At 37.0% G+C, this 20,099-nt stretch overlaps 1 protein-coding gene across 6 annotated transcripts in view; it reads left to right on the top strand.

Moving 5' to 3' along the window:
* The window catches only part of eml1 (EMAP like 1), an 84,307-nt gene that overhangs the window by 44,877 nt on the left and 19,331 nt on the right, over positions 1-20,099 (top strand). For 2 of the 6 annotated variants that reach the window (XM_030126782.1, XM_030126781.1), the window contains exons 2-8: positions 579-761; positions 4,762-4,900; positions 7,112-7,153; positions 10,512-10,640; positions 12,055-12,083; positions 13,765-13,791; positions 17,243-17,372. In XM_030126782.1, the coding sequence (XP_029982642.1) occupies positions 579-761; positions 4,762-4,900; positions 7,112-7,153; positions 10,512-10,640; positions 12,055-12,083; positions 13,765-13,791; positions 17,243-17,372 (679 nt within the window). The remainder of the gene's footprint in view (positions 1-578; positions 762-4,761; positions 4,901-7,111; positions 7,154-10,511; positions 10,641-12,054; positions 12,084-13,764; positions 13,792-17,242; positions 17,373-20,099) is intronic. The other 4 variants (XM_030126783.1, XM_030126784.1, XM_030126785.1 and 1 more) reach the window with 4 other exon arrangements.

Below are 20,099 nucleotides of genomic sequence, written 5' to 3'. Positions count from 1 at the left end.
TTTGCTACTTTTTTATTAGTTTTAGTTTTTTATAAATGCTTAGATTTAGTTTAGTTTTACTTTTTTCATATCTTTTATCTTTGTCACCGTCATATTCAAATAAATCCCATACAAGACTCTGCTGCTTTCTCCCAACTTTAGTTTCCATGTTTCCAGGTAGAGTTAGGACGAGAAGATGACTCTAAACAGCAAGTGATGAGAAGTGTCGGACTGTGAAGTGCTGCATGGTGTCAGCTAAAATTGCTTGAGCGAAATAAATTGATTTCATATCAATCCAACATTGACACAGACGAAAACAAAGGGAATTTTATCCAAAATTTTTATATGTTTTGATTAGTTTTGTAAGGACACAATACAGTTTCAGTTAATTTTCATTTTTTCTTTTAATTATAGTTTTTATTTATTTCAGTTAACGAAAATGTTATTTCAATACTAGTTTTCATCATTTCGTTTTTTTCGTTTTTTTTTTTCCTTAACGATAATAACCTTGGTCCAGTCTAGTTGTTATCGTTAAACAAAGGTTCCTAATCTTCATCTTCTTCACATCTTCCTGACATCAGCTCATTGTGTTTCTGCAGATGACAGTGCGTCGGCGGCCAGCAGTATGGAGGTGACCGACCGAATCGCCTCGCTGGAGCAGAGGGTCCAGATGCAGGAGGATGAGATCCAGCTGCTCAAGTCTGCGTTGGCCGACGTGGTTCGGAGGCTCAACCTGTCTGAGGAGCAGCAGGCCATGGGCTCACGCAGAGGACCCACCAAAGGTAACAAACACACACACATAACTGCTTCTATCACCTCCTGACAGCTCCTCCATCTTCATGATCCACCGTATTTAGACTATAACACACATTCTGACTCGCACACAACTTTCTGGAGGTCATCTTTGTATCTTTTTCCACTTTCTATCCTGATTATGTCTCCTCTAAATCCCACTTATTTCTTTTCTTCTTCGGCTGACTAGGTGTGTGTCTCCTGTCTATTTTCCTTTCCTTCTTTCTCCTGGATTGTGTTGTGTTGTGAAATGTATTGTGAATTACATGTATAGACCCTGCTTTGATGAGAAAGTCCCCCTCAGCAGACAGCAATGTTGGGAAGCCAGGTAGGCGGACTCTGGAGTCTGAACGCACTAACCAGACCTGCTGTTGTGTACGACCCCGTTGAGCACCTTTTCAAATCACTGCCTGCCAGTAATATTTCATATGTAATAAAACTCAACTGTACACACATTTACTTTCACTACTGCACTGCACAATGCCGATGCAAAATGCAATGTAGAATCTCACATAAACCATTGTGATCGCCTTCATTTTATTCCAATTAGAGTCAAATCACGACCTTTCTGACAGTTTCAAGACAAAAACAGAAAATGGATGTTTGGCCTCATAGTGGAGATTCCAATCCAATCCAGCTTTATTTGTAAAGCACTTTAAAACAACCACAGTGGACCAAAGTGCTGTACAGAAAAAAAAAACAAAACAAAATAACTGCGGAAAATACAAGGATAGATTAAAAGACATAGAACAACTGTAAAAAATCAAATAAAAATACAGAAGAATAGATGAAACCTAAATAAAAGAATAGATTAAAAACATAAAAAAAGATTGATGTCAGCTACAAAACAGGTTTTCTCACATGTAAATTTGCAGCCGTCACCTGATATTCTAGAGCTGAGTGCAGCGTCTTTCCCTGCTAGGAAATATTTCAACATTTCATTACGACATTTCATTTCACGGAGTTCCTGCGGGGTCTCAACAAGTCTTAAAAGTAGAGGTATATTTTTATAAAAAAAAATTTTGAAAGCCGATATTTGATCAGTAGTAAAAATGTTGTAAGATATTTGATCAGGCACCTGTGTGGGCAGCACCTGAAGTTCAGTAAATGTTAAAATACTAGGCTACTATGTGTACATGTATTAATAATTTCATTTATATTGCTGCATATGAATCTTAAGTATCTGAGTGTTTCAATTGTATTTTATGCTCAATGTGCTTTAAAAAAAAAAAAAAATCGGCCTTAAATATTGGTGACAAAAATCGGCTGTAAATATTGGCCACTGGCTGACCAAATTTTTAAAAATCGGCATCGGCCTTAAAAAAAATCCTTATCGGTCGACCTCTATTTAAGTCTTGAACATACAAATCTGTAGTTAATACCTTAAAAAATATTATTATTTAACACTCTTTTATTAAATAATGGTTATTTGAAGCATCCTAAAAGCACTTTGTACTGTCTGAGAGGCAGATGCTAGTTCCTTTGTTTGGGATTGCATAAAAGTAATGTTATGATGTTAGTTATGAACTAATAGAATATGAACATTTGAGCAGGATCTTAATGTATAATGTCTGTAAAACCTAATTTAAGTTTGAATACAGGAACATTTTGTGATATAGCATTAGATCCTGTTGTGATCAAATAAAAATGTGTTTAGTATTTGTGCATATTTCTGGTGTAATTCAATTCTTCCAGGAAATAATAATTTTAAAACAAGAAACAAACAAAAAATTGCCTTTTTAACAGTATCATGATATATCGTGATATATCGTATCGTGATCCTGGTTTTCTGATTTGTATCGTATCACCAGATTCTTGCCAATGCACACCCCTAGTAGAAACCTATAGGAACCCTGTTTACAGAAAAGACTACACAGTGCTGAAAACTTAAACTTGATTACGCTTATTTTCTTTTTTCCTGGTGGTTTTACTGTAGGATAGTTCCATTTGTCTGTTTCTAAAGTAATAGTGACTTCCAGTTTAAGGTGTGTTTGATACAGTTTGTCTCTTACATTGTGTCCTCGCCCCAGAGGCTGATGAAGCACAATAAGCTGCGTGCATTTCCAGTTCTCAGTGTGCATCTGAGTGATGAAACAGAGCTCATGACTGTGGGCTGATGCCAGTTTCCTCCTCCTAAGTGACTGTGGATGGAAGGAGTTTTAGTTTGAGCCTGTTTGATTTGGGAGCAGGATGATGACTCACACTCAGAGCTGCGTTCTGTTATTGTTCTCCACTTCTAGCTGCAGGGATCCAGCAACCTGCTTTTCCTCTGTAATGAAGCACAATGATCTGCCTCATAAAGCTTAACCAGTGCACGTACACTGCGTATGGACGCTCATAGTAACACACACATAAACACTTTCAACTCCCTCAGCATGCTAACAACATTACAACCCCAGTTTGCTCCTGCGGCGTAATTACTACATAAAAGATAACCGAGCAATGTGTGTCTGAAGGCCTGAGTGCATGCTTTTCTGCCTGAGTGTGTATGTGAGCGAATGTGTGTCTACTGGATGAAACAGTCTCTATTAAATATTTATCACTGCAGATAAAGCTGCAGCTTTTATTTGCCATTCTGTGCTTGCCTGAATGGCATTTGTGATCTATGTCTGCGTAAACGTGTGTGTTCGTGTGTGCATGCATATGTTGTATTGTTAAAACACCCCCTACAAATGACCTAGCATTTATATAGAAAACCACTTAAAATAAAACAATGTTATCAATTTAATGGGGGGGGGGTTGCTCGTGTATAAAAGTCTCATCTGAACCACATGCTAGATGTGCAAAAATGATCCTATTTGTATAATAATACAAGTACAATCAGAACTGCCAAATATGTGTAGTGTTTATTAGTGATTATAATTGGTCTACATTATCTCATTTTGTATTATTATTGTACTTTAATTAACTTCCTGACCAGGATTATCTTTAAACCTTCAAATGTTTCTGCAGCCACTCATGCATGTTGTGTCTAATCCAAAGTACAAGGTTTATTTTATGTGTAATATAGTATTGTATTTACACAGTGGGTATGACTTGTGTATAATGATTTTCCTCCAAATACTATATTCTACATCTTTGGTACCACAGTCTTTTCCACTTCCCTACAGCAGCAACACTGTACAACATAAACTACTGTTAGTGTAGTTAGTTAATGTAACCATAACCAGAGACTCCTGGACAGAGGAACTGTGACATCATGCACTGGTTTCCGTACTGTTTTCAAGCCTATAATTTGCAATTTGACCAATATGACGTTAGCTTTTTGGAGCCAGAAGTCACAATATTCATACAATAGGAGAAGTACCAGAGCTTGAGGGATTAGAGGTGAGCTAATGCTAACTGCTAATTATTAAATATACGGAAAGCTGTACTTTTTACAGAGAATTTTAATGTCAGTCTATGAGAACCAGGGCATTTTGGGGCCACCCCAAGTGGTCCTTAGCGATATTACAACTTTAAGATACTTGTCCTTGAGGAGTCTGAGGTGAGCTAATGCTAATTGCTAATTATCAAATATACAGAAAGCTGTGCTATTTATAGAGAATTTTAATGTCAGTCTGTGAGAGCCAGGGGTTTTTGAGCCACCCCTAGTGGTCCTTAGCGGTATTACAACTTTAAGATACTTGTAGGCTACTTGAGGAGTCAGAGGTGAGCTAATGCTAATTGCTAATTATTAAATATACAGAAATCTTTACTTTTTATAGAGAATTTCAGTGTCAGTCTGAGAGAGCCAGGGCTTTTTGGGGCCACCCCTAGTGGTCCTTAGCGGTATTACAGCTTTAAGATACTTGTACACTGGTTTCATTTTTGAGCCAAAGTCCTTGCCCCCTTCATGTCAACAAACAACCAGCTCCCAGAACACAAACTTCACATGTGCACCTGAACATACAGACTTTACACACTGAGCCTTTAAATTTTTTATGTAAAATATAAACCAGCATTGAAGTTATAGTTCAAACATGTGTTCTTTTGTCGTTTCTTTTCCAGCCAGGCCAATGATCGCCACCCTGCCACTAAGGCCCACAGTCAACAACGGGACCATCCTACCAAAGAAAGGCAGCGGTACTTTACCATCCCCATCTGGATCTGGATCCAGGAAGGACACCAGCACACCAGCCAATAAGAGGTGAGGGAATTATAGCTACACCCAAACTACCCTTCACCTGTAAGGAGGCTTGTTACATTTATATTTACATTTATGCATTTGGCAGACTTTTTTTTCCACAGCGACTTACACGGGAAAAACCAAAAATACAAGAAAAATACAAGAATAGATTAGAAACATAAAACAGCTGTACAATTAAAACAGTGTCGTACAGAAGAATAAAAAGCAAAACAATAGACTAAAATACAAGAATAGATTAGAAAGACATAAAAACAGCTGCACAATTAAAAACAGTGAATAAAAAATACCAAGTAAAACAACAGAATAAACATTATACATTTAACATTGTTGTGTTTGTAGGTTGGTGTAAACCTTTGGATAGTGGATTTCCTGACCCTTTAGCCCATGTAAACTGTTATAAACTAGTTTATTTCTAACATCTCTGCACAAACACATCTATCCTGGCTCTGAGATGTTTTTCCATACGTCCTATTTTCTCTCTAGGTCAGGGAATCCTAGACATAAATCAGCTTATGTCTGGCTTTTTATCATCCAAATACATTGACATTTAACATGGCTGATGAACAGAGGAACAGTATTGTCATCGTTGTCTGTTTGGTTGTTTCTCTTCACGTGCATGTGGAACACAGGTTATCAATCTTGCCTGTCAATGGAACAATAGCCTTTTCCTATCCATGGATGACATTACCATAATTAGATGAATCTCAGCAGACAGCGTGGACCAGCTTCAATCCAAACAGCTGCTGACACCACTGTGGCTTTGTTTTAGCATTTTTGTGAGAACTTTTTCTTCTGCTGCGAGCCATAGCAAGGATATTTTCCAGCGGTCAACTCATGTTTTTAACGCTTACTGCCCCTTACCTTGAGGTTTACTAGAGAGGACAATAAAGAAATTACTCTGCAGATTGAAATGAAAGCAGTATGAGATAGATAGAAACAAAACCCTCTTGGCTAAATCAGTGCAGTCACTGAGTGAAACATCCTGAAATACACCAAGCATAAAGGTTTCAGAGCAGGAAATGTGATTTTATCTTGTGCCTGTTTGTTTTTCATTGACGTCAAGGTTTCTTGGACCTTTAACTTGCACTCGATAGGTCTTCCCTGGGCTATTTTTAGCAAATGAATGCACTTTGATGTGCTTGAAATTTTTTAGAATGTCTTCTGATATAATTATCTGCATCATTACCTGCCTCAGTACTTTAACCCATAAAGACCCAGTGCTACTTTTGTGATGGATTAATTTTTCTCAATATTTAAACTTTTTTTAAGTGATGTATCGCCATTTATTGTAATACTATCCTCTTAATATTGTGTTTCTTCAGTAAAAATCAGGTATCTTTCCATACTTAATTCACTGATCACGTAGATGTTCATAAAAGCTGAGAGTAAATTTAAAGTTGTTGTTTTTTTTCATCTTTTTTGAGCAATGTAACAGTATACAAAGAAGTGGAATTAAAGTGCATACATTATGCATTACCTTTTATATAATTTTCCCCCATGCCCAAACCAACCCCAAGGCCTTCTGAGAGGGGGCAACAGCAGGAAAAATAACAATAATGATAATACATTTTATTTATAGGCACCTTTCTTGGCACTCAAGGACACCGTACAGTAAACAGGAGAGTATAAAACAAGCAAAAAGAACATTATCACAAAGTCTCTGTGCAGTAGAAAATCAATTAAGGTTATGTTACTGTATCATAAACAGAGAAAACTGAAGAAAAAGTGACTTTTTTGGCAAAATATATCATTAATTCAACATAAACGAGGTGTCTCCATCCACTGTCATTGATCCAGCTCCATGGGTTTCACTGGTGAATCAATGTTGTAGAAGATGACGGTGTTTCCACGGTAACTACGGAGCCTCTGAATGTCCAAATGGGTCATATCTGATAACCATGAAAAGATGACAAACTATATTTTACACCAATTATTTACATGTATTAATAGGATTAGTGAGATCAACAGGTATTAAATTGTTTTGGTCTTTATGAGTTAAAAAAAATTGGATTCTACCTGGATTCACTGAATGAATCTAGAGAAGTCGTCTCTGTTGTCTATCCATTGTCTGTCTGTTAGTCTGTCCAGTCTTTCCTGTCTTGCATGTCTGCTGTCTTGTATTGTCCCTGTCTGACAACCTTTTAAGCTGTGATACTGTGTCCTGTTGATGTCCTGTCCACCTTCTATGTGATGTCCTGCCAATCTGTCCAGTTTGTCCTCTCTGTCCACCAGACTTCTCTATCTGCCACTCAGGTGAGAGTGTCACCGAATCTTCACCTGTGATGGTCGCAGTATAACATCACTAACACTTAACTAACACAGTGATTGTCAATGTTCATTCATTCATTCATTCATTCATTCATTCATTTATTTGTTTTGGAGCAGAAGAAAAAAACTAAACTTTTTATGTGTACAAGGAACTAATAGCAGAGCAAATGCATAAATAAATAAAGGTGATCAAGACAATATAGCAATTGCCATGTACACTAATAATAACAAAATAAATTCGATATGTAAGGAAGGATGTTAAATAAATGAAATAAATAAGAGTTAAAATATTTTCAGGTTCTTGTAATACGTGTAAATAAATGAGGCCCTTGCTAACAGTTTACAGACTTTATAAGAACATTAATAAAAGCCTTGTTTCCAGAGTTTCTTATGATATTTTATAATTTACTGTATTTAATAACATAGCCATTATATGCAAAGGTCATCTTATTGTTCCTGTAGAGACAACCTGCGTTTTAAACCCATCCTAGTACACACAGAAGGAGCACTGGACTACTGGGTTACTGAAGATACCCAGGGCCCAGATCCAGATCTATGACAGTACCTTGGTCTAAGGCAGTGGCAAGAGAATTAACCTAGCATACATGTTTTGGATTGTGTGCTAACTAGCAGAACCCACACATCATAGAGAGAACAAATACTCCTGGTCCAACTGCAGATTTTACTCAAAGCCTTCTTGCGATACCACCACAGTGTAAATAAATTCAGATTTTTTTAATTATGCATTCATTAGCAGTTAATTATGCATTTTACTGATAAAATCTTAATCAGTAATAATATCTAATTGAAGTTAATTAACCTTTTGTATAATGGAGAATACAGCTTTGGTGCATAATCTTTATATCACTTGTGATTTTCTATAGAAATTCAATGTAACAGATATTAAAACAATCTTGTAATACCTTGTTTTTAGAATATCAACTGTTTTTTCAACCTTAGATCTTATGTCCTGTGTTGTAAATATCGAAAGCATACATTTCATGTGTGTTTCACCAGATTTTCGCTTCACATTTATATGCAAGAGAACCCCAGTGGCTTTATAAGTCACCTTAAGGGCAAATGCTGACTCTTCTAGATACTGAATAAAGTACTTGTAGTGATAAATAATCTGAACCAGGAGTGGAAGCACCAAGTCTGCAGTTTGTAAAGAAGAAACACAGCTACTCACGATGCTGTAGTACAGTATATTCTCCACTTATCACAGATCCCCGACCAAAATGGGCAATACATTATCAAGGTTTACACATCGTGAACTAAAGAGCTATGTTTCAGTGGTGAACCAACATAAAGTGTCTTTGTTCTTAACAAAGGCCTTATTATTCTTAGTATATTAGTTTACTGTATCGTGGACAATCCCAATTAATGAACTGTATGAATAATAGTAAAAAGGGGCAGCTTTAGCCAACATGGCCCCGGCCTGATGGCAATAGGCATCCTAAAAAAATATGTATATATATTACAGCACATTAATTAAAAGTGAGAGTTAAGACAGATAAGAGACAAGATAAATCAATAAAGATAAAAAAGATAAAAGAGAACAGTGTAGCATCAGTCCAATCATACAGAGACAGCACATATAATCCAAACATACAAAAGCAGCACATACAATATAATCACACATAATACTGTACATCAGCACAGAATCACAGACAGCTGTAAACAGACATCACATATGGACAGACAGCATCCATGATCAAGACACAGATAACACAGAGCCATAGGTTAACGTGTACAGGCGTAGTTGTCTGAAAACCATGTTTTTAATTTGGCTGTTAGAGTGGAGTATGTATGTATATCTTTAATGTGGGTGGGAAGGGAGTTCCAGTTTTGTGTTGCTTTAACAGAGAAAGATAACTGACCAAATGTGCTTATTACTTTATAAACACCTTAGGTAAAAGCATTACTGAGGTTTCTTTTAATTATTTTTCTAACCACTAATTGTCACGGTTGGTCTTTAAATCATCGTTCTATGGAACAGTATTTGTTTAGTTTTCTGTTTGCGTCTGGGATTAGTATAAACTGCAGATTGGTCACAATCCCATCGAAGTTGGCATACACTGAGCAGCCTTTCCCAATGCCCCGTGGCCCAATTACTACGATTCCTCATGGGATAACACAGCAAACAACGGTTTCTCTCACCGTCTATTCTGTCCTGTTCTTTACACAACAAACGCACATACACATACGCCCTCCAGAAGGGATAACCGCCATCGGCCAGGTTTAGGATGTGAATAGACCTTTCTCCCACAGGGTGGATTAGGTGACTGGGCCTATGGTAACTGGACTGCTGATGTAGCCTTTTCATTGTGTGAATACACAGGCTGTCTGCTCCACCAGTGTGTAGATCTGCACAGGTTTATACCGGCCGCTTTAGTTAAGATAAGGGAAATCAGAGTGGACGGAACAAAGAGTAGGACTGTGAAGAAACAACAAATATGCAGTGTTTTGTTTGTTTTTTACCACAATGGGCAGTAATTAGGAAGTTATTGAAGGAAAACTGGCCTATTACACTGTTTCCATGAAGTTGGAATAAAATACTTGTAACTTCTGTGACAATGTGATTTATTTTGATAGATATGATAGATGTAACTGGGACTGATTTCTGATGTGTTTAAATGGAAATAAAAAGAGAAATGTGTCTTAAAACAAAGTTATTCCAATTTTAGGGGAAACTGTGTATGGTCATGCAGAATAAAGCATTAATATGTTCTTTATGAGGACTAATAGATATGCTGTATGTTACTAATATATATACATGAATAAGCAACCATGTAATGTATATAGTATATGTGCCTACCTTGAGATGGGTGATAAAATGATAGTGATAAATTTGATATAAAAAAAAAGAAAGAAAACAGCACTATGTGTTCTTGAGCCTTTCCGCCTATACAATAACTTTCAGTTATACTTTATATAATAATGACTGTACTATATGTATTACATTCATCATTTTAAGTGCGTTGTACTGTTGTACTAAATTTCTGAAATATTCTTGACAATGAAAAATATGAAAACTTCCAATAACCATTTGGTTTTAACTTTCACTTAAGATTTTTTTTTAAATTGATATTGAATCATAATAACATTTTCAGCTGTATCCCACACCTCTAAGTGTACTTTAATATTAAATGCTGGCAGATCTTAGTGCTTAATCAGGACATATATATAAATAACTTTTCCCTCTAAGTGTTTTCAAAATGATTTTCTTGGATGAAAACTTGACCATGGGGCATTTTTAAAAAAGCAGCGTCAGGTAGTTTCATGACCTATTTCTTGTTCTCCACCCTTCCCTCTTTCTTTACCTCTGTCCACCCAAATACAGCACTGTGAGGAGAACCAACTCAAACGAACACGTGGGAACCCTGACGCGGAGGGATTCAGGTGACTCAAAGAGCAACCGAACTCGGGCTGGATCGACCGGCAGCAACTCCAGCGGCAAAAGAAGTGACAGGTAACTCAAGTCCTATGGTGAAAACGTCATCTCCATTCAGTGATGCACAGATCGTTGCTTTGTTTTAACACACGGCAGATTTTATTCCAGTGTATTTAACCCATAAAGACCCAGTGCTATTTTTGTGGCTGTTCCAAAATGATTTTTTTCTTTCTATTTAACCTTTCTTGAGTGATTTATCACCATTTATTATAATGTTATCCTCTGTATTTTGCATTTCTTCACTAAAAATCTGATATTTTCCCATATGTGATTTACTGATCATGTAGATGTTCATACAAGCTCAGATTAAAGTTAATTGTTATAACATCAGATAATATCAGAAACAGAGGAAAAGGAAGAAAATGGGACTTTTTCAACAAATTATATCATTAACTTAACATAAACAAATGTGTCCATCCACTGTCATTAATCAAACTCCATGGATTTTAATGGTGAATCAGTGTTGTAGAACAGGTGTGTCAAACTCATTTGAGTTCAGGGGCCACATTCAGCTAAATTTGATCTGCAGTGGACCGAACCAGTAAAATAATAACATAATAATATATAAATAATGTCAACTCCAAACCTTTCTCTACATTTTAGAGCAGAAAAAGTAAATTTACATTATGAAAAGGTTTACATCTACAAACGATCCTTTCAAAAGATGTGAATAACATGAACAAACTGAAGAAATAAGTGTAATTTTAACAATATTATGCCTCAGTTTATCATTTACACATGTACATTGTCACTTACAGATCACATTGGATCTACAAATACGCAAAACATTTAGTAACCGGCAGAATATTGTTAAAATCGCACTTCTCTTAAGACATTTCAGGTTGTTCATATTTGTTCAGGTTATTCACTTTTTTTATGAAATTATACTTTGTTTTAGTGTAAATACATGAAAATATTTACATTTACAAAGAGAAAAAATTGGAGTTCTCGTTATTTATATGTTATTATGGTAGTATTTTACTGGTCCTGCCCACTGGAGATTGAATTGGTCTGAATGTGGAGCCTGAACTAAAAGGATTGTTAATATCTTCGTGTAATTTTTGCATTTCACAAATTCATCCCAAGGGCTGGACTGGACCCTTTGGTGGGCCGGATTTGGCCCCCGGGCCGCATGTTTGACACCTGTGTTGTAGAAGATGATGGTGTTTCCACGATCACTATGGAACCTCTGAACGTCCAAATGGTTCATATCTGATGACCATGAAAAGATGACAAATTGTATTTTACACTAATTATTTACATGGATTGATAGGTTTAATGGATCAGAAGTTATTAAACATCCTATAATGGTAGATGATTTTGGTGGGCAGTGGTTGTTTGGGTCTTTATGGGTTAATCCAAGCAGTAGAGATGGTTTATCTGGAAGGGAGACGCTGATTGACAGGTGTCTGTTTACTTATTTACTTTACAGCAAACAGAGGGATCCAGTGTTCAATGCAGGTAAGAAGCAAAAGCTGTTTTCTGGTTCTGTGGCCTGGCAGCTGTGATTCAATGCAACCCACTGAGAACCATTACACACAACAGATGCTCAGCGGCTCCTTGTGTCAGTTAGAGATCAATGCATTTTTCATGAAAACCTGTGAAATTGATTTGCTTTTTGTTTCCACAATGAGATTTCAGCGTTAGTGAAATCAATCATATTTGAGTCAGTGGTTATTAAATAAACACATAATGCATATTTTTACTCCCATCCACGTCTTGAGCTCTTTTCTGCACTGAGCCACTGAGCACTGTTCTACGTGAATTTATGTCTTAGATACATATGTGTGTGGAAACATTTGTCATTCTCACCATTCTTCACAAGTAATCAGTCCATCTAATCCATCATCACGTCTGTTCATCATCTCTATTTATTAACCTCTGTTTGCATTATTTAAATAGATCTTTTTGATTTTGTGCAGTATAATCCAGAGGTTTCACATTCACATTTTTTTTTACCCATAATGCTTCACCATCTAAACTTATGCTTTCATCTTAGTTTTTGCTTTTTCTTGTGCGTGAGGAGAAAATGAAAACTGAAAAGGCACATTGAACTGTGTGAATGTTTTGTCCAGATCTGTGCACATGGCAAGTGAAGCACCTCACACAGTTCTGTTATATCTTTAAACAAAAAAACAAGACGCACGATAACAATGTAGTGCATCTGAATCCAAAATGAGATCAGTATTGATCACAATTTCCATTTGCAACATGCTATTGATTTCTGGGTAAATTGAAACGCTGTTCTTCATTTGGTTTACGCACCTGGCTCCAGGTTTTATGTTTCAGTTTCAGTTGCTTTGTTAACTTTGCAGTTAGAGCATGAATTTAATCACATGTGACTCTCATATGATTTACATTTTTGCAAACAGTAACCAGATAGAAATGAAAATGCAGGTTATTATCGTAGCTGTACTTATAAATCATACATGATCGTCTGAGATGTTTATGAGCTTCTCCCAGAACATACATGGTCTTTAAATCTCTGTGAAACTGCATCAACAATCAAATGAGATGCTGATCATTAGTGCATTTGCTCTCATGCATAATTATTATTTCTGTGCACATATTGGACAGTTTGATTAGTCACGGACAAGTAATGTTCTGCAAAACAGCAAGATCAGGGCATTATCGTAGACATAAATACCACCAAGTGACAGCTTGTCAATACAATGGATAACTGCAACAGTAATTTAAGAGTACGTGCAGTACTGTGCATAAAGTAGTTACATGTACTGTAAGTGCCTTATTCTGAAAAATGCATTGCAACTTTCAGCAGTTTAATTAAAAACGATGCCTGAGAAATGGTCAGAACTGAAATATTCTTGACTATTCAATCCTAAAAGATAAAAGCAAACACTTTTTATATCTGCAGAAGGATAAACAAAAAGCTAAGGCAGGCTTATTTTATTACTTAGTTGGACTGTAGGAGTGTAGGATGGGACAGCATCAGGCAGGAAATGAATATTGATTCATTTAGACAATTAAGGAAGGAACATTGATTCATTAAGGACATTAAGGACAGAAGCTGCTGTTCATTAACACCAGGAAACAAGAAGTGCATATTAGGACAGACCAGGAAGTGAGGAAGCCATGCCACCCCTCACCTGGTGCTTGTGTCTCTCTCTGTGACCTTTACAAGGGATGCGACGAGTGACCCACTGCAAAGGTAGGCCCCCCTCCCCCTCCCCAAAAGCCCCAGGCCGCCACAGCTCTCTGGACACTGCAGATGAGTCATGTTCCCTGAGTTCTAGTACACGTGCAAAGGATCAAATCTGGCCTATTTAATATGAAATGAAATGTGTGATTCAGTAACTTGTTAAAGTTGTGCTGATTTTGCAGTGACGGTGAACAGGGAGCTGTCCAGACAGGGGCAGGAGTGGGTTGACAAAGTGTGTGTGTGTGTTTGAAAGCTACCTTCCCTTTAAGTGTGTTGAGATTGAATTAACTAATGCACACACGCATCCTTGCTAACCTACGCTGCGCTGCGTCACAGTGTGCTGCTCATTGCAGATGTTGCAGTGACTTGTGTCTCCACACTGGTCGTCCAACTGCAGATGGAGCTTTTGCTTCACCAGTCCTGCGTTTGTTTGCTCACAGCCTCACATCGGTTCATAGGCATTTAGTCTTTGTCACCATAGTAACAACACAAAGATTTCTAACACTCGCTTCCTCGCAGTTGCTTTGAGTTTCCTACGAACTCCTTAAATCCTCCATTCATTTCAGAGCGAGTAGATTTGCCACCGCTCTCATTCTCTGCCTCCCCACGAAATGAGTATTTGCATTCCAAACAGATTCACTCTGTCTTTTTTTTTAGGTTGTTCCTATTGAAGTCTGTTTGATTTTTCTGCTTGTAGTTTGCACACGTTGCCTTTAAGTGCCATCTGTTTGTGTGTCGTTCCCTGCAGCTACAAATGTGAATCATATTAAAGAGGTCTGGAGTTAAAACTATCCTTTATGGAGATTTAACCAGGTTTATTAATGAAGTATCCAGACCCTGGGTTCCATCAGTAACCCTGTCAACTGAATCAGTGTCTACTTGTGACACCATTTGTTGTAAATGCATTGTGAGCACTTGAGAACAAAGGTATTTCCCCCTCTTTTCTGATTTTTATCTGATCCCTCAGCTAAAGTTTTGCAGATCTCACAAGAAAATGCAGAGAAATATCATAATTTTTCTTTTTTGCCCCAATACTATTCTTAGGATATTATACATTTTTTTCTTAATGTGAGCCGATGCTGTGGCCTTAACATTGACGTAACACTGGAGGCTACTCATGAGACACAAACACTTGGAGAAATAAATACTTGATATAATTGCACTTTGCAATTTTTAGCTCTGATGATTACAGCGAGCATTTTGCTTTATGATAGAAGTCACATCCTGTAGTTTCGTTTTGATAGTTTGTGTTTTGACAATTTCATATTTTAATTCATGTGTGGTCAGTTATTGGACTAATGACCAACCTTTATGTCCCCGCCCCTGTTTGGCCCCTCCACCACCTCCATGACATCCTCCTCCGTCCCCTCCACCACTGGGTCCTGCCCTGTGCTCTCTCTCCCCTGTCTACAATAGTAACAGTACAGCTCTACCTCGGCCGCTCGGCCAAACAGAAGGGGACCGGCGGCTGTTCAGCAGCTTCAGCTGTAACGGCCCGATCAGCCACCAAACAAACCCCCGAAAGCAGCACAGCCTGCATATCCAGAAAGAGCGCTGTCTCCAGACCGCCTCCCGTCAGAAAACCCCCAAATTTTAGCCTCCAGTTACGAAAGTCAGGGAGTCTGTCGTCGTACTCTCCTCTTGATACGCCGAGTTACTGCAGCCCCATCAAGTCTCCGAGCCAGTACTTCCAGATCTGTTACTAGTGAATGTGCTTTGGATTAAACAGAAAAATAACAGGAGCCTAGATGTGTTTATTTAGTCCAGTTAATAAAACCTAATTTGTTAGAAAGGAATGTAATTCATATTTCTGACATCCACATCACATGCTTCCATTAAAAACAGCGTACACTACCAGTCAAAAGTGTTTTTTCTTTATTTTCATGACTATTTACATTGTAAATTCTCACCGAAGGCATCAAAACTATGAATGAACACATATGGAACAGAAAAGCCCACAGAGAGCGCAGACCTCCACCAAGGCAGATCAGTCCCCCCCCCCCTTCCAATCACCACCAAAATTTAATCATTTGTTCCTTGTGAGAGTATCAACATTTCCTGAAAATTTCACTCAAATCCGTCCAGAAATTTTTGAGTTATCTTGCTAACAGACAAACAACTATATCACTTTTGCTACACATGATTAATCAGTCTTCAATATCTTGTAGAACCTGTTGGGAACTTATTTTGTTTTTGTTTTTTTTACCAAGCACTCTGACCATTTATTGTGGAGTTACACATACATATGTTGAAAATATCCCTATCTCCCAATGATAAAGAATCCTTTTAAAAATTCCTGGATCCAGACAGTGATCCAGATCATTCCCAAAATCTCATCATTTGTTACTCGTCCCATTTCGGACATTTCCTGAAAATTTCATCAAAATCCATCCATAACTTTTTCAGTTATGTTGCTAACTAACCAACAAACAAACAAACCCTGGCAAAAACATAACTTCCTTGGCAGAGGTAATTATGTAGTTAAAAAAAATGTGACATAACTCAAAGCATGTTTTATATTTTGGATTCTTCAAAATAGCCACATTTTGCTTTTATTACTGCTTTGCACATTCTTGGCATTCTCTCAGTGAGCTTCATGAGGTAGTCACCTGAAAGGTTTTCCAAAAGTCTTGAAGGAGTTCCCAGTGATGCTGAGCACTTGTTGGCCATCTGTGGTCCATCTCATACCATTTAAATTAGAACTTTTGACTGGTAGTGTATATGGATGCAGTGTGTTTTCAGAGAGGTCGACATGTTTACCACCAAGTAAAAATAACAATAACACAACAATAAGTACCAGTCTCATCTAAAAGTCCATCATTCTGAGCCAGTTTTTTTCCAGGTTTCAAAAATCACCTGAAAAACAGTACTGATGTTTATTTTGTTAGTTGTGGTTTTTGATGTTTTATGCATGATTTTGTTTTCCAGTGTTAGCATGATCTTAAATCGATGAGGTTATTTCATTTCTCCCTTATTAGGATTTTTTTTTTTTTTTTTTTCATAACAATCTCATTGCTCTGCTTGTGTCTGCATTTTATGTTGGTAACCTCTGCTGTGAGCTGAATATTTATGACTTGTGAAAGTTTTTATCTGTGTTTGCAGTTCATCATACGCTCTGTGTTGTTCTTAAAATGTGGTTGAAATGACTAATAAAGTCTGTTCAAAGCTCACCTGTTTGTGTGTTGCAAATTCTGTTATTTTATTGCCTTAAAAAGAATCATATTTGGTAAAACAGTAAAGTCAGACATAACCCATCACATCATACCAATCATTCCATTTCCCTTCACTGTACTCAACATTTCCATTGTGACATATTGTGTTAACGTTGTCATTAAACCTTCAGTGTCTTGTCTGTGCTTTCATATAGTGTTACTACTGCAAACTGAACTAATTTTATCAACCATTATGATTCTGTTTACATGTTTATTATCTCACTGACCATTTCTGTTGCTTTTTCTAGAGGAAGGTTATGTGAAAATGTATTTGAAGGGTCGTCCCATCACAATGTACATGCCCAAAGACCTGGTGGACAACTACTGCCTGGAGGCCAGAGCCGACCTGCCCGGCAACAAACTCAAACTGGACTGGGTGTATCCTTTACTGTCTGTTTTAGAGAAACACATGGAAACAAAATCCCTTAGTATGTGGGATGCTGTTTACATTGTGGTTAAAGAAAGAGTGCAACATAACTGTTGATTACTATCCTGATCATCTGTCTGTTTATATCTGTAAATTATGTTCCTTTTTATCTATATACGTGTATTTGTTTTTATTAGTGGCTTTCGCATTTTGAGATCCAGGTTGGGTTGGTATGGGGGTCGTCATCAGTTCTGGGGGGGAATTTATACTTTCTGTGTCACAAAATCTTGTATCATAAATTGTGAATTTCTTTCTTTTTACCTCCGCTGTTGCACTTGGCAGAGGTTATGTTTTCATCTGGGTTTGTCTGTCTGTCTGTTTGTCGGTTAGCAAGATACCTCAAAAAGTTATTGACGGATTTTCATGAAATTTTCAGGAAATGCTGATACTGGCACAAGGAATAAATGATTGAATGATTAAATTTTGGTGGTGATGGGGGGGGGACTGATATGCCTTGGCAGAGGTCTGCACTCTCCAAGTGCTTTTCTAGGTTTTTTTTCTTATTGTACTTTTGGAGCTGCACAATGAAAACTAGAAAAGCACTCGGAGAGTGCAGACGTCCGCCAAGGCAGATCTGCCCCCCCCCCGATCACCACTAAAATGTAATCATTTTTTCCTTGTGCCAGTATCAACATTTCCATGAAAATTTCATGAAAATCCATCCATAAGTTTTTGAGTTATCTTGCCAACAGACAAACAAACAAAAAATCCCCCCCCCCCCCCCCCCCCCGCCCAGCACAGACCTCCACCAAGGCAGATCAGCCCCCCCCCCAACCCCGCTAACAGACAAACCCCGATGAAAATATAACCTCCAACGTTACACTTGGCGGAGGTAATAAATAAAAAATTGATCAAAAAAAAAAAGAAAACATGGAAACGCAGAGTACATTTTCAGAGCCAGTAAAAAGTCTGAGTATAATCTTATAGCTCTAGTTTGAGAAGCTCTGAAAAGTAATATTCTGAGACGAGTAAATCCAGATTGGCCTGTGATGTGGCAAAAAAAGAGGGAGCTATAAATGTGCTGTGTGCTCTCCTTGCTTGTCAGAATAGATCTGTTCATCTCATGGGGTAGAGCTGCTGCAGCCTGAAGTCAGTAATAACCTGTACACAGCTGGTGAACTGAGGCATAACCAGTAGGCAGCTCGTCATGTGCTATTTTATTTATTTTGGTTCATTTATGGTTTGCTTTCTGTCTTTCTTACTTATTTTAGGTGTGAATGTGGTGTTTTGTTCTCTATAGCAGAAACCCACAGGGGGAAAGCTGTGAGCAAGGCTATGAAAAAATAAAACCTAAGAAGAAAATCAGAAAAACACAGAGATAGATGAGTTATATAATGTTGCATGAAAGGCGTTAACCTGTTCCTTCCCATTTAATTTGTGTTAATTTTTGCCTATTTACCATACCAAGTTCCAAAGCTTATACCTGAAGAACCACAAGGTCAGAATTAAGCAATGACACCTCATTTTAAAGGTAATAACCTATACTTCCATTTTTTTAGTATGTGGCTACAATATATATATATTTTTTTTACCATTTTTAACCCTTTATTGGGCAAGTGACTATTTTTGGTCTGTAAGGTCCACCTCTGCATGAACAGTGAGTGTACCTGCTTTGTTCAGTACCATGAAGTAATGGTACTAATGTAAGGATGTTCAAAGGGATGGATGTGGATGTGGACAGGGGTCTGGAACAGCACTTATGTTGTTGGAATGTTCTAAAAGTGATGTTCCTAGCACCTTACATGTGTTTTTCTTGTATTTTTTTTATATTTACTTTTTTTTTTTTTTTTTTTTTTTAATGCCTCTTATGGGTAAGGAACCAAATATGGTAACTTCATTAACCTTGATTTTCTACATAACATTTTTTTTTTTATTTACAAAAGTAGTAATGTCTTATTATGTCCTCCAATAACACACTAAGGTTGAAACTTGGAATTTCAGAGTATTTCTGTGAGTTCCCTATAAAGGGTTCACCCTTAATTGATTTGATTGAATTAATCATGGACTGGACCAGTAATGTGACCTTTATGTTTTAGTGCTCAGGAAAACTGTAAAATAAACTTAGTAACTCAATTTTGGAGAATTTAAGCTTTCTAACAATAGCATGCTTATATTGACAAAGGTTTTAGACAGATAGATTCTTTATAGTTATTGCACATTTCATTTCATTTATTTCGTCCATGGTTGTGCATTTCATCAACAGACATTCAGTAATCATCAGATGAACAAACATATACACATCCATGCTTGAAAAGGAGCAGGATGAAGAAAATCTTATATTTCCTGCTGCCTTCTAAATAATGTTAGCTTTAATGGTTAGCACAACACAACTAGCTATAAAGTCAGACAAACCAAACAAAATACATCCAAAGATAATACAAAATGAATACAAAACGAAGTGCAAAACTACATATCTAGGAAGTACAAATTAAACAAATCATAGGTAAATATATACCGAACGAAATGATGCAAAACAATTATAATACCAGACCAAAATAAGTAAATAAATATGTCACAAGATGCAAAACCAAATTTGAAGCAAAATGTAAAATCTTATAACTGTTCATATACTCTCATTGTTCTGTCTTTATGTACTTTTTTCAGCTGGAAAATCTTTTTACAGTCCTTCAGCTCATTATGAAGAGAACAAACAGAACGATTATACAATGAAATTGTGT

This window comes from Sphaeramia orbicularis, chromosome 22, assembly GCF_902148855.1.
Source record: "Sphaeramia orbicularis chromosome 22, fSphaOr1.1, whole genome shotgun sequence".
In the NCBI taxonomy this organism is placed as follows: domain Eukaryota; kingdom Metazoa; phylum Chordata; class Actinopteri; order Kurtiformes; family Apogonidae; genus Sphaeramia; species Sphaeramia orbicularis.
Note: the sequence above shows the minus strand (reverse complement) of the source record. Positions and strands in the feature narration are given on the sequence as shown.